The following is a 24,741-nucleotide window of genomic DNA, read 5'->3' on the forward strand; positions in this document are numbered from 1 at the left end:
GACGCCGTAGAACCGGGCACAGGTTCGCCGGCGGCGGGCACACCCCATAATCGTGTTTTATAAATCGCAGTGCAACCGCACGGCAACGTTTAGTCGAGTCCGGAATCCGTACCGCGGCGGTTGGTCCTGCCGTTTCGTGTGCGCCTCGTTTTACCGTTACACGTGTTTGTGTGTATTTACATGTCCCGGACTAGAGTCCGCTTACCGATTGTGAATTGTTGTTTTTTTTGTGTTGGTCCAGTGATATTTGGCTACCAATGTCTACGGTTGACGCACAAGTGCACAGCCCGATCGAGGGCCACGAAGTGGTGCACGGGACTGGCCCTGGAACGACCACCATTCTGCAGCTCGCCATAACCGCGCTGCACCTCAGCAAAACTACTGTTCCCGATGGCAACAGCATCGACCACCTGCAGAGACCGCGAAAGCAGATAACCCTGCGCGAGGTCGCTTATCACGACTCGTACGAAGACTGCTGGATAGTTTGCTTCGATCGAGTTTACGATATCACGACGTTTCTCAGTATGGTAAGTGTGTGTCCTGTGGTGTTGTGAGCAGGTGAACGAGTCCCTTTAGACCTTCAGCAATAAAGTAATAGGGAAACTTGGTATAAGCGCGAAACAGTCCTCTTTTTCATGACTGTACAAACATCCAAAAAATATTCAAGAATAGTGGTGCCCCCTGTTCCTCAAAACTGAAATCCTGATTTTTATTCCCTAATCCTTCAGCATCCTGGTGGACATGACGTGCTTGTGGAGAATGCGGGGCGCGACGCAACCATCGCCTTCCTTAATGCCGGTCACTCCAAGATGGCACTGAAATCCCTGAAGCTGTACGAAATCGGCGAGCTTCCACCTGACGAGCGGATCTATCGCTACCCCGGAAAACTAACGCTGGCCAACCTTCCTGATTGAAGCATTACATGGCAGCCTTGCCTTGTGTTTCGGCTCAGCTATCAACGTACGGTGCACCTACTGGTCACTACCAATAACCAACCAACCACCAAGAACCATGTCTACGTGCGGGAGAAGTTGTGACCCTCCGCACACCCTCACCCATCACTCTATTTATTACACATTATCGAGCACGATGGTACGAGAGCTTTAATTTAAGCATAGATGACACAGTATTGTAACGCAGGCGATCCGTGAAACGCCCATTTGCAGTCTAAACGTAATCGTAAGGTGCCCTCCAAAAGTATATTTACCACACACGGACAGTGACGGTGCCGCGATAACGACACTTCCACGTTCCCCATACCTAACGCACACGGTTAATGCTCGGGTTTAGTGGTCCTGTCCAATAAAAATCAATATTTCACAAATTATCTCCCACTACCACAATTTCCAGCAATTGCGGTATCATCATAGGTCAGCTACGAGCGCGGTACACTAGCACTTGGCCACAATAAGCACCGTGTTGGAGCAGCTAACGCAGTTAATCAAGAAGAAGAGTCTGCCTGATTAACCGTTTCCTGTGCTAGGCTTGTGATAAGGGTATAGTTAATTTTTGGAGGTAGCTAAGAAACCAGCATTCCAACGTCGCCAAATCCACAGAGGGACGTTGGAATCCCGCAATTGCTTTGAGCAATTCCTTCTACACAGTTCCATAGAAGACTCGTGACCAAGACACATTTGGTTTTAATTTGTGTATTTTTTTATTTATTCGAACATTTATTGTATTGTTCCCATTCGTTGTTAGGTGTAGTTTATTTCACGATCCATACCCTCTTCCGGGCTCCATCTTATGTCTTATGCCAAACCACTCCATTCACAGGTGGTAACTTTCGACGCCACGTACTGCAGCGCCATGTCTGTGTAACCGGGTTGGCCTTTTTCCCCGGTTACTGCACCAGACCCACGATCACCGCGGCCAACAGGAACGTTACGACGCTAGCAGGCAACGAAGAGGCCGCACTCTTGTGCCACTCGTGGCCCATCGTGTTGTTGAGGGCGGCCGCATCTGCCGGCGAGCGTTGTTTCTGCGATCGGATCGAGCAGGCATCACCGCAGTCTTCCTTTTCGCAAATGTCGCACAGCGAAGCCTTCGGCCCTTCGTAGAACTGGCGAGCGATACGAGCTGCGGGAGGTGAAGAAAGAGACCAGAGCAATGAGTTAGGGGTATTTGGGCGAAGGGTCGGGCTGGTAAACCGATCGTACAGTTATCGTAGTAATCGTAGATTACGACCGGAGCCGGCTTCTGCTTGGCGACTTTGTGTGTCCGGAAGGCGGAGATCGTGGGGCAAAGTTCGCGCTGATCCAGGCTGTCAAAGTACAGCACCACCGTCGTGTCCCCATCTTTGGTTTCCACTTTCTGTTGGGGGGGAGGTACGCAGTAAACAAAGTTGCCATCACCCGTAAAGACAGATTGTACCCGTGGTATCACTCACCTTGATGAAGGGCATGTTCTCTAGCGAGGGTAACGTGTCGGAGTCCGCCGTGAAGCCACTGGGAAAGCCAACCTCCATCACCGCCATGTTGGACACGTTCTGGCCGGCCGATGGTACGAAGCTGGTGCACACCGAGAGGTGCAGATGGTCCGGGTTCGAGTTGGCGTTCACCTGCGGATCCAGCACGAACCGGGGCCACTCGCCCGTCACATTCATGTTGTACTTATACGCCAGCTGCACGATGGCAAACCCGGTACCGGTGGCCTTCAGCTCGATGTGGCGGGTTGCCGACGGTAGCTCGAGCTTCTGCAAAATCATACCATTGTCCGCGTTCACATTCATCCTCTTTTCCTGGTTCTCGTTGATCTTCGCCACGATCGCGACGTCATTGTTGGCTGACGAAATCTTGGCCGCCATCTTGGCGAGAGCCTGCAGTCCCACGACCGTGTCCTGGGTCGACTGGAATCCACCCTTATCGTTCCGCTGCCCGATCAACCACTTCATGACGGGCAGGGCGTCCGTATCGAGCCCGGCCTCGATGAAGGCCAGCATTCCGTACGCCGACATCTCGACATTCACCGAGTTCGGTCGGCTGTTCCAGGGATTCTTCGTGTCCGACTCTGGCACAGGTTTGTGCCACCATTTCGAGTCACTGTCGGTGGTGGCCTTGGTGTCCAGTTTGGAAAGAATATAACCCTTTGACGAGTGGTCGGCCAGCTGTAGGGCGTAGGCAGCCAACGCCAGGGCGTACGTATCGTCCAGCGACTCCGTATTGCGGTAGACGTAATCGATCGCTTTGTTGATGGTGTTCTTGTACTTGTCCACCAGATTGATGTTCTCGAGGAACGCAATCAGGGTGTACGCCGTCAATGCTACGCCGCCGCCCGAGCCTCCCTGCATATCCTTGTGCGATACGACACCCACCTCCGGGAAGCTACCGTTCGGGGCCTGGTGGTCACTCAGCCATTCGAGCGATTTGTCGATCACCGCTTCGTCGACCGTGATGTGCTTGGCCGCCTGCTTGAACGATCGAGCCACGAAAGCCGTCAGCCAGGTGCTGCCACTCTTGTCGCTTTCGCCGAACGCACTGAACGAACCATCCTTGTGCTTGTAGCTCAATTCCCGCTGGTACCCGGCCTCCATGAACTTCTTTGCCTTGGCCTCAACGCTAGCCGTCAGCTTGTTGGTTGCCGTCAGGTAGTCTAGAACCACGATATTCGGCACAAAGTTAAGCATGTTCTGCTCGCCGCACCCGTACGGCATACGGATCAGCGAGTCAAGATTCTGGATCGTCGAACCGAGCACATCCCCGATGACGGCTATTTCGATGCGCGTCGAGTCTGGGACGGCATTCTTCGGAATCTCTACCGTGAAGTTCTTCGTTGCCTCCTTTGTGGCCCGCAGATCGACAAAGGCGGCCTTGTTGATGTACTGCGGCAGACCTTCCGGTTCGACCAGCAGCTGGCGCTCAACGGCATCTCCTGCGACCGTCGATGTTGCCTTCACCTTGATCGTGATGTGACCCAGCTTTTTCGGCTTCACCATAAACGACACCGACATGCCAGTGTTGGAAGGGATCGCTAGCCGCTTTTGACGGAACAGCTCCAGCTCTGTCGGGAGAGGAATCATGATTAAAACATGAGGATGACCTAAATGAATAAAATGTCGCTGGACTTACTGGACGGTTCGACGACTTCATTCTCGACGTCGGCAAACTCAAACTCCTGCTCGCTGTTTTCCAGCACCACGTCGGCCGTCAGGTCCTCATCAAGGTAGTTGAAGACCACGATCGGAATGGCCACCACCTCGCCGCGCTTGACCGAGTACGGCAAGTTGGTGGATACGAAGAAGGGCAGAAAAACGTTCAGTTTGCGTGGCTTCTGCGTCAGCCCGAGCCCGTAAATCGGGTTCACCGAGAAGCCCGTGATGATCCACGAGGTGATAGTGTCGGGCACTTTCTTTTGGAGTGTTTTTTCACCGCTGAAGCTGTGTGTTTCGAATAGAGTAACGTCAGTAACGGCCCGTCTATCTCCGGGGTGTGGGACAAACATTACAAGAGAAGCGCTTGGGAGACCCAGTGTTATTAGCACACCACCCAGGGGAAGGTAAATGTAGCGAAGAAGAAATCCAAACTAGTACGTGCATGGACCGGATCGTGGGTTGTTAGTCAATTATCGTTAGTGGAACTGGAATGGAATGAACGTTGATGTGGGTTACCTGACACCAGAATGAAGACCTTTGAAAGTGACCGCCAAGCGTCCACAAAAGCGACGTATTAATGCACTCTTGCCATATGTAGGGTGAACAACGCCAGAGCAACCAGCTCTAGCGAGTGGGAGGTTACTTGGGGGCCACAGTGAATCAGTGCGGTCAAAACCGTCGTCCAATTAGTCCGCTCTTTTTCGCGGTGTTCGCGCTGCTTTTATCCGGCTCCGGTCTCTACCTGCCAAAAGTTTGCGCAAATTTCACTCCGATTTCCGGCAGCAATCGGAACTCACTGCGCGTGTTAAACATTGCCACTGGGTAGTCGGGTTGGTTGGGGTTTTAGGTTTAGCAATTTGCACACAGCGCGGTGGCGTTATTTGATTATTGAATATAAGTTGTTGGTTCCGCGCCAAGCAAACACACCAAACGGATTGGACGGATATTTACCCGGAGTAGGTATTATCAAATAGCCACGTGTTTTGAATTTCCTGCGACAGGAAAAGGCGCGGGATGTCACGGTGTGGCCGCGGCAGTCGGCTGAACGCGAACGGGCCAGCCAACGGTGGCCGCGTGTTCGTTACCAGCACATGCTTCTGCAGCGCACGGGGCTTTTCGATGGAGGTGTACAGCACGGTCCCATTCGGGGCGCGATGGAACTTATAAATCGGTGGCTCTAGCAACGTATTATTCGCTGGGGGCGAAACGTGGGATACGGTGGTGAACGGTCAATGGTTGTAATCCGGATTTGTGGAGGAGAAAATGTACTGAAAATACCTCGAGGGTATTCGAAGCTATGCCCTCAGTGCTCTGAACATTCTGATTTTCCTGCGCAATTCATCGCTATCATCTCCGATCCGATCTCCCTGATCGTGGACAAGCACCTAGACCTACGTTCCTGGCATCCCTGGTACATGAAGGCGAAAGAAAGAACAGAGACCAAGCCCACCGATGGAACGCACGCAAGGTGTAGGAAGTGTGCAGAGTGGCAGAAGACGGCCGGCCGGTGACCGTCCAATACAAACCCTTCGCTGCTATCAAGACTTTCCCAAATCCAGCTCTCTGGAAAATCTTTACGAACACCAAGCGCTGCCACACGCATTGTGGTCGTTTTTCTGACCACATGTTCTATTCCGGGGCCTTCAGCGTCGAATGACGCGAACACAGCAATCGGATACGGTCGACCCACTAACAATGATAAGAAGACATTTTCACAGTAAAACACACCGGAACGAGCACAAACAATGGAAATGAATAAAAAAAACTTGTAAATTTAAACACCGGCAAATTACTAACAACAACACAACGAACGGGCAAACTTGGCACAAACTCTAGTATATCCCACCTAACGGAAGCCATCGTTTGCCAACTCCAAGACACAGGAAAAACCCTTCAAACGGCACGTCGCGTTTCTGGTCATTCAGTAACAATACATTTGTATAATAGTAACCCTCCTATGAAGCCGACGATACGGTGGTGTTACTATGGAGGTTAGTGCCCTGCAGATGCCTAACTGATACCTAATGAACTGAAACGCTCAAAAGCGAGTGCCAATGGGATGGAAAGGTTTTTTAAACAGAACTAGAGAGCTTAGCCCAGACTTTGCAGTTTAACAAAAACAAAATCTGTTTAGTCTCTAATTTATCTTCCTATAAGTGTTTTCGATCAAACGGACTTCAATCAGATTAGCATGCTTTCGTTACATCACACATGAGCTTGGAACAGAAAACAGATAACATAGATAAGGTAGTGTGCAGTACTATCTCTCTCGTGAGAGAAAGAGAGTGTCACCTTTGGGGGGCGATCGTTTGCCATAGCCACGTTTCGGGAAACTCTTTTCGAATCATTACGGGCGGCGGTAATGCTATTGGTGCCATCGGGACACTGTACACACTAGAGGGACGTACGGCGGCTTTCTTCAGACTTACCGGGAAAGCTGCCCCCAATCTCCGGACCGGGCCGCCTAGTTTATGAAATGAAAGGTACCGACCTTCGGAACACAAACAAAAACCGAATTTAAAATGGATTTTAGGCGAAGGCGAAAATTGATTTTGTGATCGGAGATTGCAAATGGGCCATCATTCAATCTTCCCCTCCGGTGCAGAAACACGGGAAATTTTTATGCGCTTGTTAGTAACTGCGTGTAACGCCACATAACCCGATGAGTTGGACTTGGACTTTGATGGATGACACAGAAACGCGCCACAATAGAAAGGAAGGGGTAAAATCCCACCTTTTGGGAGCGATCGTTTGCCACAGCCACGTTTCGGGAAACTCTTTACGGACAGCGGGTGCTACCGGTAGCGGTAGGCTAGCCCCGTGTGCGGCAGTTGCTCCAGGTAGACCATTGACTGCAACCATCTTATCGATTTGAAAATTTGCCATGGGGACCGCTTGCATGTAGTATACTTCGTGATAGTAGCGACCTTTCGTGATAAACGACAAAAAATGATGAAAGCATCGACGACCGTGCACTGCAGCATAATCATGTAATTCGAGTACATCGTTCCAATTGGTCGGCAGGGTGTTTCTAGTGGCTCCATTAGACCTGGGCCGTTTTCAGGCACACCAGGAAGATAGTACAAGTGGCAACAACAAGCAACAAGTGGACCCTTTTTGTGCGCTTGTTAGTAACGACTCGTAACGCCATGCTCACACACATAAGAAGGAGGAGTAGGACAACATAAAAGTAAGCCCCACAATAGCAAAAAAAAAGAAAGCCCACCTCTTGGGAGCGATCGTTTGCCATAGCCACGTCTCGGGAAACTCTTTGCGGACAGCAGATGCCCCCCCTTTACGGAGCACCGCAGATACACCACCCCATCCGGCAGCCGCTTTCAAATAGTATATTTCGTGCTGATAGTGATCTTACGGAAAAAATGATGAAGGATTAATACAACGTTGGCCGCATCATATCTATGCCTGCAACAAGACTGAGCATTGCAACAGTCGCCAAAGTAAATTCCTTTCCCAGTCTGGTGTCTGGTTGAGATTCGCATTCAGGAAGGAAAGTCGGGATGGTTAGTGATACGATGTCTAACTAAAGCTTACTTAGGAAATCGGGAAATAAAGATAAGGGTGACTGTAAAAAGTTGTGCAAAAGCTACACTAGCATCCCACCGCATACAGTTGGCAAAACTTTACAAAAAAAACCTGTGCCTCACGCACCCTGGAGCAGAAAATGTGTCCCAGAGCCAGGTTTCCGGAAACGATTTTCGTGTCACCGGATCATTGGCTGCCGGACTGGCATCGACTACGTCGTTGAGAGCTATACTCGCCAGCATCGGCTTATGGGCGTACAGCACCGTGTGCTGTCCCTTGCGAGTCTTCAAAATACTGGTCGCTTCTGGGAATGAAAATGCAGTTAGTGGCACGCATAATAAAGAAATCGAGAGAGCTATTCATCCCCAAATCCCTAAAATTCTTTTCTCAACCCTTCCGTGGGACGTTTTTTTTTTTGAAGGTTTCTGGTGAAGAAGCTTCTGTCCTTAAAACGCAGATAAAATATAACGAGGCGCTTTGGAAGTCCATTTAGGCAACGTCAAGCTTGTTTTAACAAAGTAATAATGAGCGAACACAGGTGTAAAACTGAACACTGTAAAGTGGCACTGTGTGTTGTAAATGTATACGATAAGACACAAATTAACTCTACATAGAGAATACGCAACTCTACCGATAGACCATACACCAGGGACCAAACAAAACAACAAAAAAGGAGATAAGTTAGAGCAGCTAAAAACAGTACGAACCCGTCCTCGGTACCGGCGCTGTACCAAATCCACGCTTCCGGAAACTCTTTCCGGACAGCGGGGGCTGTAGCACTGGCACCCGCACCGCTTCCCACCGCGGGAGGAGCAGCGAACGCAACGGCTTGCGGTACTGCAAACTCTGGGAAGAACGAAGCTATTTACGTGTCCCAAATTATAGTAACAAAACAAATAAGTTACGGTGGAAAACCACAACGGACCGATTACTAATCGTCATTCTGACGATTCCGACGGCAGCAGGAAGCCAATCTTCTCAGTTCATTTATGAATGTTGGTTATTTGGTTTTTCACCTCGCCCTAGAGTAAATGAGGTACCGCGCGATCATGATGAGGCTCAGGTATGGTACTCAATCACCATGAGAGAAAGACAGATAGAGACAGTGTGTGTTTGTGTTGATGTATAGTAAGCCAACTAGTGTACTAAAAAAACGCCATCACAGGATGCTCAAACTAAAGACACCACAAAAATGTTTACCAGTACAGTAGTACCGTCCCAGAATGAGCGCCGAATTCAAGTACTAGTATATACCAGCGAATGGGTAACTAAGCCACTCCACTAAGCAGCAAGCTGCTACGCACACAGAAGAACCAACCTCACATTTACCAGCGTATCCCAGATCCAAGACTCTGGGAACGATTTTCGTACCATCGGCAACGCTGATGGCTCCACAGCCGTGGCAGAGTCTGCAGATGCAGGAGCACTTAACAATTCGAGTTCTTCGGCTTCCGCGCGAATGTCTATTATGCCCCCAAATAATCGATCTTCAACGGGATATTCATAGTTAGCTGTCGGAAACGATGGGAAAAAACGATCAAAGGTCTATCTTCTTCTGGCTATCAGTTTCTAGCGATTCAATAGGGATAGGCAAAAAGATAACTGAACTAGGATACTGGCGTGCATAGAGCATAGCGGCATGTTGATAACTTGCGGCAGTTTCTACATCAACTGCAGGGACACCAACGGGAAGCGTATGGGTAGATTGTTGTGCAGGAGAAGTAATTGATTGCAAGGCGATACCGACCCATCCTGGTCTACTGTCCAGAGCCACGACTCTGGGAACGATTTTCGGACCATCGGCAACGCTGATGGCTCCACAGCCGTGGCAGAGTCTGCAGATCCAGGAGCACTTAACAATTCGAGTTCTTCGACATCCGCGAGAACCTTCATTATGCCCCCAAATAATCGATCTTCAACGGGATAGTTAGCTGTCGGAAACGATGGAAAAAAACGATCAAGGGTCTATCTTCTTCTGGCTATCAGTTTCTAGCGATTCAATAGGGATAAGCAAAAAGATAACCGAACTAGGATACTGGCCTGCATAGAGCATAGCGGCATATTGATAACTTGCGGCAGTTTCTACATCAACTGCAGGGACACCAACGGGAAGCGTACGGGTAGATTGTTGTGCAGGAGCAGTAATTGAATGTAAAGCGATACCGACCCATTCTGGTCTACTGCCCAGAGCCACGACTCTGGGAAAGATTTTCGTACGCGTGGCACCGACGCAGCTTGCGGCATCATCGGTGATGCCATGGCTCCCGTAGTGGTAGTGAATGGAGAAATCGTCGAAGTGATCGTGAGGAAGAGGTTTGCGCTCTGGGTAGTCCAGGAAACTGCGAAAGGACCTTCATCGGATTGGAAAAGGTCAGTAATGGCCGTTTCACTTGATTTTACGCCGGTTTCCAGTACTATTGCGGAAGACGGATTTGTGGTCCCACTGTAAGTTACAGCCTTCTTTGGTGTTCTCAATAAAGTATCGAGAGATCAAGAGATACCTCTCTTTAAGCGGTACGCAAGGGGAAAGCTTATAGCTACCACCTTTCAAATGCTCCCTATTGGGGGCTAACTTGTTCGTCTCTAAACGACATGGTACATGGCTCTTGTGTCTTTTGCTTTGATACTTCGCAAAGAGCAGGAGTACCGTTTAGACAACTCTAAGAGATTGAGTCTTTGAAAGACTGTTCAAAATTGGATTGGAGCGTCTGTTACACTCTCCTCACAAACTGAAAGCAACCAATTGCTCAGGAATATGGTGTTTTATGCCGACTGGTATACTTACGTGGGGGATCGTTGGCGTTTGATAAGACAAATGCACCGACGCTCTGGAAGGCAAAAGTTCGGTACTTGTTACAAAACATTCTTTTAACCTTCCGACAAGCCTACAATTTTCTTACCGAAAAATCTCGATGTTCACCGTAAGGGCGCCACGAGAAACTCCTCTTGCGGCGGTAGTAACCGTACGAGCGTTCCTCGTACTTCTCGAGCTCGCTAAACACGTCCTCCTTCGTAATATCGTTTCCACTCTTCAGCAGCAGCACACTCTGGTCAACTCCCAGCAGCCCCACGTACGAGTCGGGGTTCGTGCTGACAGTGATCTCCACGTCCTGGCCGGGTTTCGTTTGCTCCTTCGAAAGTGTCACCTTCATCTGCAAGGGGTGAAGTCGATCGCTGCTTCAGTATCGCCCCCGATACAAAAAACGTACTGATCCGTACTTACAAAGTTCTGAAGCTCACTGTCGAACTGGATCACCTTGCTGTCGCTCACCATGTCACCGTTGGGGGCAATATAGTAAACGACCAGCTTGGCGCGCGGTACCATCGCGAAGATGGCAGGAAACTTGAACGTATGCAGTGTGGTTTCCGGCACCGCCACCGTGTTGCTGAGAAGTACATCACCCCGTCCCAGCAATTGGTAGGTGAAAAACTTCATCGGTGCAGTAGCGGCCACCTCTACGACCACATCCTTACCAACCGTCGGCCTGTATCGAAGAGGACCGAGGAAAAGCACAGATTAGCACACTAGTCACCCTGTGAACGGCTCGTCCATGTCAACTTACAATTCCGTTAGAACCCTGGCCCGAATGTATGAATCCACCTCAGAGTCCGCTTTCGAAATGCCGCTCAAGTAAAAGTCGTGGCCAAGATAGGTGGCCCTCAGGTTAATGTAGGTTCCGTTGACATCGGTGTCGACCACCAGCTTGGCCATTCCGTTCGCATTAAGCGTATAGTTTCGCTTTATCGGCGTTGATTCGTATGTGGTTTGTTCCACCTCGACCTGGTTGGCTGTGTCCTGCACCGGACTACCGTCCTGGAACGATACCTTCAGCCACGCCGTGTACGGCAGACCCGGCTTGAAGTTGTCATCCGATTTGACCACCTCCAACTTGTACCGACGATCGTGCACGGTCACCTTGGTGGTGGCGTTCTGCTTTCGCCCCGTAAGCTCCTCCTCGACGACGGCATCGATGATGACGTTCCGGGTGTAGTCACCCTCCAACCGCAGCTCCTGGCGCAGATCGAACTCGGCCGATCCCTTGCCATCGATCGGGATCACCTTGCGCGTGATCACATCCTTCTCGAACGGTTGCACATAGTGGAAGCCAAACTCGGGTCGCACCGATATGGTGGCCTCGCCCTTCACCGGCTTCCCATACGTGTATTTCGACCGGACGATCGCCTTCACCTTGCCATCCTTGAACGTCGTTATGCCGGGTGATTCGATCGTCACCTCGAACTTGGGCAGCACGTACTCGTCCACCTCGAACACTTTACGGTGTATCTGCGAGCGAAGGAAGAATAAGTTTCGGGCTTTCTCAACTCCGAGGCCGGCTACCGCAAGTTACCTTTCCCAAGGCATCGACGTAGATGGTCCAGGCACCAAGAACCGGCGCCGTGGAGAGGGTCAGCTCTGATTCGAACACTCCCTTGATTAGCATGCCATCCTTCCAGTGCTTGATGCGATTACCCTTGCCGTCCTCGATGTAGACCACGACGCGGTCCGCTTTCGCCAGGGGCTTCGTGTTGGGGTCCAGCACCAGCACACGGAACCGCACCGTATCGCCCGGTTTGTAGATTGATTTGTCCGTTTGCACGAACACCGAGAAACCTTTGGGCTGGAACTCCAGGCTCGTTTCGTTTTTGAAGGTTAGTCCCGATAACCCCTCCGCCACCAGCTTATACGATCCCTCGGCGATATCACCGATCTGGCGGGTGGTTATTGGGCTGTTAGATTACGTTACGCAACTCTCCTCCCTAAGCTCTAACGCCGCGCTACTTACAGCGAACGGTACCAGGCGAGTTTCGCCCCTGTTTAAGGTTATTTCTTGCTTCTCGATAAGGCTATCTTCGGTAGTGATGGCGATACTGAAGCGGACCGGCTCCGCCACGTCCTGGTTGGTCACCGAAACGTGGTACTCCGAGTTTGGCCGCAGCAGCTTCGCTCCAACGACCGTGTAATGGCTGCAACCAAAGACATTGATAGTGAACAATAATGTTTACCACAAATTGTTAATGTGGTGCTACGGGACACGTTATTCAGTACGTGTTCCGTATGACCACGGAACGTGCCGCGCCGTAGATATTCCACGCTTCCTACGGCACGGAAGTAATAAAAATCACATCTCGCGCATCCTAACTCAGTGTGTAATTTTTAATAACCTCAGTGTGTAATAACCTTAATAATCAGCGGGATGTAAAAAATGATAACGATCGCGAAAGATCAGCACAGCGCGCGGGTGATAAGGCAGGCTGTATGTTGGGAAAATTCCAACCTAAAATGATGATGCATCGCGCACGGCTATAAAATTTTGATTCTGATTCACCTGAGCGCTGACTGTAGCCGTAGTTAATGTACTTTTTCGCCGAACAGCCCATCCGCCATAGATTACTGTTCCGAAACGATCAAGTGAATTAACACACCGGCCGCTTTGCAATTACGCAGTGTGACGTTGGGCGCGCATTGTAACCCGGAACAGCTACAATCCGCAAGCATTTTACAAGCCACGAAGGCTTTGACATGCAAAGCGACAATGCGTCTTCCTCCAATTCTGCTCTCTTTAGACTAGCTATGTGAAATGGAACATCTGAACGCTAAGAATCTGATAGAAGCCGCCCATCTGTTAACGGAACGGTCGCTCATTGCCCCCAGTGTGCACGGAAGTGAACCGGACCGTGACGAGCGCGATCTTAATATACTAAATGAGCATAAACATTGGCCCTCGTCCACCAAACGGCGACAGCGACCTTCGGCGTCGTATTCCCGGGTGTGTTACGCAACAATGCGCCCTTCAGAATGTTCGAGCGCAGCGATCAGTCAAGGTCATACGGTGGGCTTGGTTGCGATGATGCACCCACCGTGCTCTCGGTGCACCGAGGTGGGGAATCGGAATTCGGAGCGATTTTACCCGTTGCCGGAACTCCCGGTTTGGTGCTGTGAAATGATCCTCGCCGGATGACCAGAAATTTGACGCACGTAGGCTGGGACCCTGTCGCAGTGCGCAAGGTAAACACGGGACAAAGAACCATGATTGATCCCCACGCAAACGCGTACCGCATCTTAAACTCGTTTGAATCATCGTTCCGCGGAGAGCCAGAGACGATGAAATTTGTCACCCTAAAGCCCTGACTCAATGCGTCCGCCGACGCAATATACTGCGTCACTGACTCCGGACACCGTATCCGCGGCGCACTGGTGTGTGCCGAGGTTTGTTGTGTTGGACCTTCTTGACCAAAAACGGAAGATCGGCGCCGCGAGCGTCCAAAAGTGGTCTGACCACTTTCCGCCGTGTACACGAAGCTTTCGTCATCGGCGTCGCCGTGCCGAGCTACCGTTGGCGGAACCGTGGAGTTGTTTTTGCGAGAGTCGGAGAAGAGTCCGAGGTGGTACTAACCCTGTAGCGGTGGCCTGTGAACCGGTTATGAAGCAAACCAGCGCAAGGAACAACAACGATGGTCGCAGGACCCTCGTCGGGGTCGTTCGGAGTCGCATCTTGGCGACCGAACTTCCGCTGCCGGTCGAACACTGGAGCAATAGAACAACAATCAGTATCACAAACACCTCGAGGATGCCCGCTTTTACCGACCCCTTTCTCGGCACTGGGTACGTAATCAACAATTGCTCCTTGGTCACCACACTACACAGATGAGATCACTAGCCTCTTATGCGGTGGGTGGTAAGTGACAAACACACACACACGGGGAAGCTATTGTTGCACCGCACAGATTTAACTGACCGAAACTCTGCGAGCGGGTTGAAGCCGGAACACGAACTGAACCGACGACCGGCACGAAAGCTATGCTTTATAGGAAGGTCTCGGGTACGATCGATCGGCGACCGATCGCGTATTCGTCGTCGGGTTTGTGTTATGGTTATGCACGATCGGAACCGGTCCCGGCGCCATCGTCGTTTGTGTTCGTTGCATCATGATGCGCGATCGCTCCAATGTGTCTGTGTGTTGGCTTGCATGCTAATTGCACAATTGGCAACAATGAACTTTTTTTTATTCGTCATAAACCCGGTGGTGGCAATATTAAACGATAACAATATCCTGCCACCAACCGCATCTCGCGACTCGGTAATAGTGGCAGAAAAACATGTTGTAGCGTCACCAACACCACGAAAAAGCCGGCAGCCGGAACAGTTTAGCTCTGTTTCTTCGAAACATGACCAAATCAAAACACTTGGACCCGAGGCGACCTCTGATGGTCCAAACGACGGCTGATACTGCGAGTTCTGCTTCTTCCCTTTTCTACTACCGCGATGGACGGTAAGCGTAAACAGATGCGAGGGGATTCCAGCGGCTAAGATCGGGATAGGCCAGCGGAAAAACCCAACAACTACACCAGCGACCCATTGTTCGCGCGTTGCAATTTTTGTTTTTTTCGGACGAAATTTAATAGAATTGTTCGATTTGGCCATTTAACAATTTCATTTTGACATGCTATGTTGATGGGGTTTCCCGGAAATAAAAGAACCGCAACTACCACAACGTATAGGCATACTTTTACTTTTGCTTTATTTCTTCAAACATAAAATAGGTATTAAATCAATTGACGATTGAACAATCATCGAAAGGCATCTTCTCTGTTGTGCTGTGATCACAATGTATTTCTTTGTGGCTTTGTATTAATCATGCGGCAACTTCGTAGAATGATCTGGCGCAGCGAGCTGGAAGTTGTAAAACAGAGTTTAAAATTAGTACACCTCACAAACGGCTCGTTACAAGCTCTAGCGTTTTCCAATCACCACTACTCACTGTTGTCGTAATAATCGTAGATAATAACGTTGGCAGGCTTCGCGTTAGTCACCTCGTGTTTACGGAAAGCGGCCAGTGCGACCTCGACACAAGTAACCCCTATGTTGTCGAAATACAGCACCACCGTTGTATCGCCGCGCTTGGTTTCGATTTTCTGTAATGACAAAGAGCGCATTAGGAATTCAATTCATAAATGCCCGGCCGATGTCTGGTTACTACCGACCTTAACCACTGTGCCTTCCTTAAGGGTTTTTAACGAATCCTTCTCCACGACGAATCCACTCGGCATGTCCACCTCCATGACGGCCATATTGGACACCGGTTGGTCTGCGGTCGGTACAAAGCTGGTCCGCACTGATAGATCGATGCAGCTTTCCAGTTTTCCCTTTCGAGCCGATGGCACCAACGTGAAACGCGGACTGCTGTCGACATCCTTAATGTTGTACTTGTACGACAGCTGGAAGAGAGCACATCCCGTTCCGTTGGCCGTCATCGCAACCGAACTGACCGTTTCCGGAAGCTGGTGCTTCTGCAGCACTAGCGCATTCTCCTGGTTCACGGTAAGGCTTCGCTCTACATCGTCGGCTGCCTTCACCGTGACCGTCACGTTGGACTCTGACGAGGAAACCTTGGCAGCCATTTTGGCCAGGGCCTCGAGCCCAACCACGGTGTCCTGGGTCGACTGGAATCCACCCTTGTCGTTGCGCTGCGAAATCAACCACTTCATGATGGGCAAACCCTCCAACCCGGAGGACGTTACCAGCGACGCCAACAGTGCATAGGCGCTCATCTCGACGTTCACCGAACAGGGACGATTCCAGCAGCACTCTAGCACCTTATTCGAGTCCTGTTTCGGGACTGGCTTGCTCCACCACTTCATATCCCCTTCGGCGGTCGCACAACTTTCGAGTTTCTGCATGACGCCGTCCTTTAGCTTGTGATCAGCAAGCTGCAGGGCATAAGCCACGAGAGCGTACGAGTAGACGTCACACTCTTTTTCAACTTGTTGCCCAATGTACGTGAAAGCTTTGTCCACGGTGGATGCGTATTTCGCCGCTAGCTGACGGTTCTCGAGGAATGCCAGGACGGTATAGGCCGTCAGGGCCAATCCGCCGGCGGCACCACCCTGCATGTCCTTGTGGCAGATGGTTCCGACCTCGGGGAAAGCTCCGTCAGCCGTCTGTACCTTGCTGAGCCACTCCAGTGCACTCTCTACGATCGGCATTTCAACGCCGATATACTTGGCCGCCTGCAGAAACGATTTGGCCACGAACGCCGTCAACCAGGTGCTACCGCGCTCATCGGACTGACCAAAGGCACTGAACGATCCATCCGCGTGTTTGTACGTCAGTTCCCGCTGGTAGCCGACTTCCATGCACTTCTTTGCCTTTCCCTCCAGCTCCGACGTCAGCCGCCTGCACGCGATCAGGTAATCCAACACGACGATGCACGGCACAAAGTTCAGCATGTTTTGCTCTCCACAGCCGAACGGCATGCGAATCAGTGAGTCCAAGTTCTCGATCGACGATCCCAGCACGTCACCGATCACGGACACTTCCACTTTGGTGGAGTTCGGCACGGCGTTGTTCGGAATATCGATGTCGAACGTTTGCGCCACGCTGCTTTCCGACCGGAGATCGATCAGGCGGGCCTTGTTGATGTACTGGGGCACTCCTTCCGGTTCGACTAGTAGCTCCCTTTCGATGCCGTCACCCGCGAGGGCGCACGTAGCCGTGATCTTCAGCGTAATGTGTCCCACCTTCTTCGGTTTGACCGTGAACGATAGCGTTTTGCCACCATCCTTTGGCAACGCCACCTGCATGCGACGATGATGTTCTGCAAGAGATGATCAAGAATATTCCAAAACCCCTGTGGCAAAACTTAAAGGATCGTACAAACCTTCGTGTATGCGCGACTCCGAATCGTCCGGCACGAACTCAAATTCTTGATCCTTGTTGAAGAAAATGACATCCGCCGTTTGATCCTCGTTCAGATAGTTGAACACGACCACGGGAATGCGAACGGTTTCGCCGTGTTTGACCGAGTACGGAAGATCGATCGAAATGAAAAACGGCAGAAACACGCTCATCTTTACAGGCGCCTCCATTAAACCGAGACCATAGGCTTTGCTGAGCGAAAACCCGGAAATGATCCACGAGGTCACGGTGTCCGGAACGATCTTCCTGATCAGTTCACCCTCACCCTTGCTGAAAGACGGCACGGATAGTTTTCGTAATGATGCTCTGGCTCTGGCAAATGTTTGTTTCGTACCATTTCTGTACGCTCTCCCAGATCCATGTTTCGGGAAAGTTTGATCTGATTGTGGGCTCCTTTTCCGGTAATGCTATGTGTGCCGATTCCATCTGCATATCGCATGCCATCTTGCGCATTTGCATCATTGGAGGAGCGCCGAAAGCCATACCTGCTGGCGCAGCGCATCCAAACAGTTGGCCACACGCCATTGCGTTTGGTGATGCTGTGTCGTATTAAAATAGGTAATCAAAATGATATACAGAACTTTACACTAATAGAACAGTACCTTTAGGAACTAGAGGATTCGATATGAAGACGGCACCAACATCCTACGAGTAGAAGAGGAAACTCCTTATAAATCAATTTACCCAGCAGCCGATCGGTGTTCCTATTCCATACCTCAAAGTCCGGAAAACTCTGTCTATCATAATAACGCCGGTATGGACGGTCCGAGGATTCCGAGGAGGACGTGTCGTACGCTTCCAATTCCTTGGTGAAACACTGCTTGGTAATATCGTTGCCCGACTTAAGCAAGAGCACGCTTTGGTCAACGGCAAGTAAACCGACGAACGAATCTTCCTTCGCCTTCACACTGATGTCGATCGCGTCCCCGGGTTTGACGGTTTCATGGGAGAGACCGACTTGTATCTGTAAGAGCAATGGCAAAAGAAACATCCACAGTATGGTTATCACTGGCCTCTGCTAGTGCCATTCAATGTTAGATACTAACGTGGTTTTCGAAAACATTACGAAACTCTACAGTCGCATTGTCACTGATAACGCTCCCGGCGTTGCTCACGTAGTGAACTACCACTTTCGTTCGGGGTACCATCGCGCACATGGATGGTAGATTAATCTTGGCAGTCTTCTGGCTGTCCAAGGCATGCACCACGCCTCCATGGAGTAGGGATCCACGGGACAAGACAGCATACGCAACGTATTTCAGGGGCTTTGTGCAGCAAACTTCTAGCTCCATTTCTTTCCCGGCAGACGGCCTATGAAAAAGAACGAACATAGTGTAATGCTGCAAGGTAACGGTACGCGGCTACTTACTCCTTGTCCTTGGCGCCTACTCTCAAATGAGCCTCCTTATCTTCGAACGGCTTTTGAATGCCCTGCAACTCGTACGACTTGCCGCAGTACAGTGCCTCAATGCGTAGGTAATTAAAATTCATTCTGTCCAAGTTCAGGTCCAGACTAATCGAACCACTCGCGTCCAAGGAGTAGTTTTTGAGTTGCACTTTCGAACCGTTTCTTACCAACACAATGATGGACGACTCCTGCACCGGGCTACCATCGAGATTCGACACCTTAAGCCAAGCATGATAAGGCAGTCCCGGAACGTATTTCTTTTCTTCCACCATGGTAACCGTATAGCGATCTTCGTGAATTTTTACGTCGGTCGAGCCACGCAGAGTCCGCCCGGTCAACAGTTCGCGTACCTCTGCTTCCACCAGAAAGTCTCGAATGTGCATTGTCTCCAATTTCAATTCATCCCTGAGATGAAACTCTACCACCGACTTGCCATCGGTCTGTACCACTTTCTGGCAAAGGTTTGCTGGAGTACGGTCCCCAAAAAGATGATGCTGCTGTTGTGCCTTTACAGTGACGGTCAGCTCTCCGGCCACCGGTTTACCGTAGGTGTACTTTGCATTGACCGTCACCAGCAGAGATTCGTCCTCTACGGTTGTGTAGCCAGAAGATTTTACCGTAACCTCGAACGTCGGTAGAACGTACTCGTCCACATCAAATGGTTTCAATTGTTTCTGAAACGAGGCCAAGCATAAGTGAGTGGAACGTATAAAACCATAAAACATTGTTGGACTTACCACTCCCAGCACTTCGACATTAATATTCCACGTGCCAAGTACGGGTTCGGTGGAAAGTGGTAGTTCGCCTTCAAAAACTCCAGCGTCCCCTAGGTCTACGTTGGTCCACTGTTTGATCCGATTGCTTTGGCCATCGGTAATGTAAATCATCATGCTGCTTTCGTTCAAGGAGGGCTTCATGTTGCGGTCGAGAAGCAACACCCGGTAACGGACGGTATCTCCCGGTTTGTACACCGATTTATCAGTTTGAATCAGCACAGAGCAGAACTTGTTATCGTACTGCAAGTCCACTTTCTTCTTGAACACAATGCCAGACAATCCCTCTGCCACCAGCTCGTACCTTTTGACGGGAATGTTGCCAATCTAAAAAACAACCATATAGGTTAAAGTATTTTTCAGGTTTTTTAAAAAGTCTGTAAACTGCACACTTAGTCGTTCGTAATTCGTTAATCATTCATTACTCACCGATAAGCTTATCACACGTGACTCATTGTTACTCAGCGTGAGGTTCTCGGTGGCCAAAATGTTATCCTGTGCAGCTATCGATACACGAAACTGGACCGTTTCGATTACATCGAACGTCGTGACCACCACCCGATACTCGGAGTTGGGTCTTATAATTTTAGCCCCGACGATCGAATAGTGTCTGCAGATGGTAAATGGAAAAAGACTACTTTTAGCTTTCGCCGAAAAATACAATTGATTGACTGAAATGCTTTTAGGCAAAATAAACACGAACGGTTCAACCGGCATTTGAAGCATGACTCATCCGTTGAAATAGCTACGTGTCCGGTCATAAACCCCCCACTTACCCGCCCTTGTGATCGTCCAGCTCAGCACCAAAAGACACCGCCACTGGTACAAAATTACCCATCACATCCATGCTGATCTATTTGTCGTAATACGCCAATAATTTTAATAACAATAATAATAACGCGTAATAACAATAATTTTAAATATGACGTCACTTTTACTACTCGAACTTCGTGAACGATTTAACCCGCTGTTTTATCGCCCTACAACGCAATTTGCTTGCAGAAAAAGCTGCCAAAGATTTCCGGCTCGGAAAAGATCACTTTCACAATACGCAAACACGTAAAATTCGCACAAAAACGCGTCCGATTCGAAGAAAAGTTGAAATGTTTTGATTTTTTTCTGGCTGTTTTGAGAAACCCAATCAATTGTTGAATCTATCTTTGAACCTTCGAACCTTACCAATAAACCTGACTTTACTCGCTAATGGTGAGTGGCGTAACTCACGAGCGACCGGGGATCTCATTCGGCGGCGGATATCGTATCCGATGCCGGCATTTGTCAATGCAAATTTTGGGTCTGGTTAATTAGCAAATCGGGAAATACGGTGTGTAATCTTTGGGTGCAATGTTCACCAGTGACGAATCTTTAACCGATTCGTTGGTGTGTACTTTAAAACAACCGAAAACAGAGGGTTTGTTGCGATGTAAACAAACCGTGACCTTGAAAATGACGTTCGTATGTTCTGGCCCGAACGTAGATGAGTTACTTAAATGTGGAACACATTATAACGAAAAAGAAAAATTGAAATTATATAAAATTTGCAAATCATTTAAAAGTTAATCACCGCAAATGGAATAAATTAAGCAAAGTTGACATATATTTATTTATTTATTTTTCCCGGAGAGTGCAAAGAGACACAAATCGGATTACAAACTATTTCCAAAATAAAGACAACAATATTTTTTGACTCGCACACGATCAATTCTGTTTCACGGATTCAATTTCCTTATTCAACTCCATTATTTACTAAACTCTGCTCGGTAAGCATCCACCGCCTGTTGGTAATTTTCAACCGGATGCACCGTTACCGATTGCTTCACCGAGTCGATCACGTCCCCGCTGGTATCTCTCACGATTACTTCTACCTGCAGAATTCCCACGTGATCCATTTGCAGCTCCACCGGAAGGCTCTCCGTGGCTCCCTCGCCAAGCAGAAAGGTAAAGTTTCGCATCCTCGGTCGCACGTCCACGGTGATGGTAATTTGTGGTCCGTAATTGTGGACCAAACAGTAGCCGATCGATTTTTCCCCCACTATCATGGCAGCGGGTACGCGTAGTTGGGCGAAAACTCTTTTCGTAGACTGGATCTGCACGGGCTTCGAAAACTGCAGCCCGTTTGTAGGGTCCACGGAAAATGCCGTTAAAGAGTATGCGCCGATCGTGCCCGGAAGCCGTTTGTCGATGGTAACGTTCTGGCTGGTCGTCGTCCTGAACGATTCCCAGAGCCATGTGTCGGGAAAATGTGAGCCATCTGTGCTTTCCTCGGTGGGGCTAATGTCATTTCGCGCTAATGAATGTGGCACAGATCCAACTGCATTGAACAAGATGAAGAGATTCGTCAAGTAAATCCCAGCTCCGAAATTGGTCGCTGAATGAAACTCTTACCATCCTGAATATATCCATCCGTAAGAAGCTCCGCGCCAACGCTCTGGAAAGATTGTGTTTCCGTTAATGACATCGGGAAAGGGTGTAGAGGATTCTTGGGTCTACCCTGAAACTGTTGTACAGGAACAAACCCTCGTAAATCGGCTTCGGAGACTGCAACGCTTTTTCCAGTTTTTTCGGCGTTAGATCGTTTTCAGTCGGCGATACTAGCTTGGCCCGTACGTCTACTCCCAACAACCCAACGAATGCGTCTGCGGGAGCACTAACGCTAATCCTATACTCGTGTGGATCCCTGCCCGTTGCGCTGGTTGTGAGATTTAGCTGACAAAACCACAGTTTAAGGAGCATCGTAATGGAAGGATTGACATCATGAACCTACCGCACTGCGGGACGATGGCCGAAAGTGCACCCGTACCGCTGTGCTAGAAATTCTCCCGTCTGGCTGGATCGTAAAAATCAGCACCTTCGTATGGTGTACCATCAGAGGCGTTGCCTGAAATGTTAAGCGATGCTGTTTTTGCGCCCCTTTAGACTCGACCACACCGTCGTGGCACACTATCCACCCACGGCAGAAGCACACATAGAAGAGACGCTGGAACATAAAGTTGCTGCGAACAAAAACGGTGACCTCTTGCTGAGGCATGTAGCTGAAATAGGACATGCCAGTGATGGGGTCATTGATCAGCAGCTAATCCTGGTGGTAACTTACAATGCCCGATCCGTGTGCGCAGTCAGATAGTCGATCGAGCTGTTTTCGTACATCGGATCAGCCGCTACCAACGAGAAAGTGTGATTAAGATAAATTCCGTCCACGTTCACGGCCACCGTGTCCAGTGTTGTGTTGATGAACAGCCGTACGATCCCCCGGCTATTAGTAATGTAGCGCACTCTGCTCACTACCGGCTCCGCTTCGTGGTTCTCCTCCTGAAGCGTGTACACGATGGCGACCGACGTCCGGTTCAGTGGTTTCCCGTCGATCGAGGCAAGTCTCACCTTCAGCTGCATAGCCAGACCGGGGTGGAAGGTGTCGGCCCCATCCAAAACCTCCATAGTGAACAGCGTTTGGTGCACGGTGAAGGTTCGTGTCACATTTTCGGTCACTCCCGTCACCCTATCACGAACCATCACATCGAACCATACGGTCCGCTCCTCCTGGCAGTCGGGAGCAACCGGTTGCAAGGGAAACGCCACACGGGCAGTACCGGTGAAGCCGAACTGCTTCCGTTGTACTTCCTTCGTCTGACTGGGATAGTTATTGTAGTTGGCTCGTACCACAACCGTGGCATTGCCTTGTAGCGGATCACCCGCGACGTAGCTTGCGGTCAACTTGAGCACCATTTCCTTCTGCCCACAGAAGAAGTACGAATTCGGTGTGCTCTGTAGGTCGACAATGAATGGCGGCACGGAGTACTTCTCGACGTAGAACTTTTCTTTGTGCACCTGGGGAAAATGGACAGCGTGATAACTACTTGCGAGTGCTTTCGAAAGCACGTACTTGACCGTTTATTAGCGCATTTATCACCCACATTCCAAACGGCCATTGGCGATCAGAATGCAGCGCAAAGGATCCCTCAAATACACCACTCTGCAGCGTCACTGGGCTCCAACGTATAATTTCTATGCCGTCCAACCCGGTTATAGAAACGCTGCAATTTACACCGGTAACAACGGGCAGCAGGTCCGGTGACAAGAACACAACCCGGAAGCGGATGGTGTTGCCCGGGTTGTAGATGGACTTATCGGTCTGAAATAGAACGGTATAACTGCGCCCAAAATACTCTAGGGACGTTCCGTTGAGGCGCACATTTTTGTCCTCGTCCCAAAGCTCGAGCCGATAGTTTCCTGGCCGATCCAGTTGGCCGATCTACAAACGCAAACGTTTCACTGATTAACAGACATCTCGTCTGTCGCTACCGGTGTAGCAGACTCACGTTGAGACTGGCCTTCTCCATTCCGTTGGAAGGTACACTAATGGACGTTGAGCGCACCACGTGGTTCTCGCCATCAACAAGCTCACACCGAAAGTGTTGTGTTTCATTGGCAACATTTACCACAACTGCATCGTAGGCTGAGTGTGGTCGTAGCGTGCGCGGTGCTATTACGGCATAGCTGCGGAACGGCGTCATGTAGTAAGAGCGTCCTGCCAGGCTCCCGATTTCAAAACATTACTCGGCGGCTCACCTTTGACCAGTACAATCAGCGGCGAATCCAAACCAAACCATGAACAGCAGCGGCAGCGCCGACCGCGACTTCATTTTAAACTTGCGAAACAGCAAAACTCGATCCGCTCACTGTGAGGTAGGAACGGGAACTGGAAAAAACCATACCGATTCATCCTGATCGCGACCTGCGCTCAAATCGCTCGCTCGATGATTAAGCTACTCACAATCGGGTCCCGCAGTGCAAACACAGCAACAAATTGATCACGCGGTGCGTGTGGGGTGTACGGAAAAGTTCGATGAGAATGTACGATTTCAAATAATAATTTGCATGCCAACAACCTTCTGGGATGTCCTGGATCTGGAACTTTACCACAATCTGTAGCTTCCGAGTTAAAAGCGTGCCACAAAACTATGCCACAAAAATGAAATATCCTTGGTGTTGGCTCTCTTATTATTGTAAAAATGAGCTTTACTCACATAAACAAAGGTCACTTCGAATGAAGAAAAGCGCCCTTCAATTCGAGGAACGCGTTCAGCAAAGCCGAGGACCACTCCACTTCTTCCGAGCGATATGGTCCAGCATCCAGAATGGTGATTGCGGTTATTTTGGCTGCCCCTCGCCAAAAGTGCCCCTATGGGTCATCAAACTTCTAACTGACCACCATCGCAGCATCGGGTATCAC

The 24,741-nt window shown here is 49.9% G+C and overlaps 3 protein-coding genes across 3 annotated transcripts; 1 reads left to right on the forward strand and 2 right to left on the reverse strand.

Annotated features, from left to right (window-relative positions):
- The first annotated feature begins 107 nt into the window (after nt 1-107).
- LOC128273776 (cytochrome b5-like) lies at nt 108-1,686 on the forward strand. Its single transcript, XM_053011815.1, has 2 exons — nt 108-527; nt 729-1,686. Exons 1-2 carry the CDS (start codon nt 258-260, stop codon nt 912-914), a joined length of 456 nt encoding a protein of 151 aa, XP_052867775.1. The 5' UTR covers nt 108-257; the 3' UTR covers nt 915-1,686.
- LOC128270884 (uncharacterized) lies at nt 1,645-20,358 on the reverse strand. The gene is made up of 24 exons (XM_053008309.1): nt 20,288-20,358; nt 19,941-20,121; nt 19,476-19,838; nt 18,700-19,412; nt 18,377-18,641; nt 18,046-18,294; nt 17,933-17,975; nt 17,665-17,869; nt 17,293-17,600; nt 15,617-17,229; nt 15,394-15,547; nt 15,280-15,305; nt 14,029-14,159; nt 12,418-12,598; nt 11,983-12,342; nt 11,197-11,918; nt 10,857-11,118; nt 10,534-10,785; nt 10,419-10,461; nt 5,042-5,285; nt 4,068-4,375; nt 2,390-3,999; nt 2,160-2,313; nt 1,645-2,079 (listed from the first exon to the last, which is right to left on the reverse strand). The coding sequence occupies exons 1-24, from the start codon at nt 20,356-20,358 to the stop codon at nt 1,844-1,846; spliced, it is 8,694 nt and encodes a 2,897-aa protein (XP_052864269.1). The 3' UTR covers nt 1,645-1,843.
- Nucleotides 20,359-21,133: 775 nt separating this feature from the next.
- LOC128273775 (CD109 antigen-like) lies at nt 21,134-24,174 on the reverse strand. The gene is made up of 8 exons (XM_053011814.1): nt 24,078-24,174; nt 23,828-24,005; nt 23,392-23,760; nt 22,606-23,336; nt 22,276-22,543; nt 22,002-22,217; nt 21,897-21,939; nt 21,134-21,822 (listed from the first exon to the last, which is right to left on the reverse strand). The coding sequence occupies exons 1-8, from the start codon at nt 24,149-24,151 to the stop codon at nt 21,251-21,253; spliced, it is 2,451 nt and encodes an 816-aa protein (XP_052867774.1). The 5' UTR covers nt 24,152-24,174; the 3' UTR covers nt 21,134-21,250.
- Between the last annotated feature and the right edge of the window lie 567 nt (nt 24,175-24,741).

This window comes from Anopheles cruzii, chromosome 3, assembly GCF_943734635.1.
Source record: "Anopheles cruzii chromosome 3, idAnoCruzAS_RS32_06, whole genome shotgun sequence".
Classification (NCBI taxonomy): domain Eukaryota; kingdom Metazoa; phylum Arthropoda; class Insecta; order Diptera; family Culicidae; genus Anopheles; species Anopheles cruzii.

Bases quoted from the DNA above. Each gene is read 5' to 3' on its own strand.
- LOC128273776 (XM_053011815.1), top strand. From the start codon at position 258: ATGTCTACGGTTGACGCACAAGTGCACAGCCCGATCGAGGGCCACGAA. The intron at 528-728 runs GTAAGTGTGTGT...CTAATCCTTCAG, and splicing joins TCACGACGTTTCTCAGTATG to CATCCTGGTGGACATGACGT.
- LOC128270884 (XM_053008309.1), bottom strand. From the start codon at position 20,358: ATGGATGTGATGGGTAATTTTGTACCAGTGGCGGTGTCTTTTGGTGCT. The intron at 18,642-18,699 runs GTAAGTAGCCGC...TCTTTTTCATAG, and splicing joins GTAGGCGCCAAGGACAAGGA to GCCGTCTGCCGGGAAAGAAA. The intron at 17,976-18,045 runs GTATGGAATAGG...TTCTACTCGTAG, and splicing joins AGAGTTTTCCGGACTTTGAG to GATGTTGGTGCCGTCTTCAT.
- LOC128273775 (XM_053011814.1), bottom strand. From the start codon at position 24,151: ATGAAGTCGCGGTCGGCGCTGCCGCTGCTGTTCATGGTTTGGTTTGGA. The intron at 24,006-24,077 runs GTGAGCCGCCGA...GCCGTTCCGCAG, and splicing joins GCTGATTGTACTGGTCAAAG to CTATGCCGTAATAGCACCGC. The intron at 21,823-21,896 runs GTAAGAGTTTCA...TGTTCAATGCAG, and splicing joins GGATGGATATATTCAGGATG to TTGGATCTGTGCCACATTCA.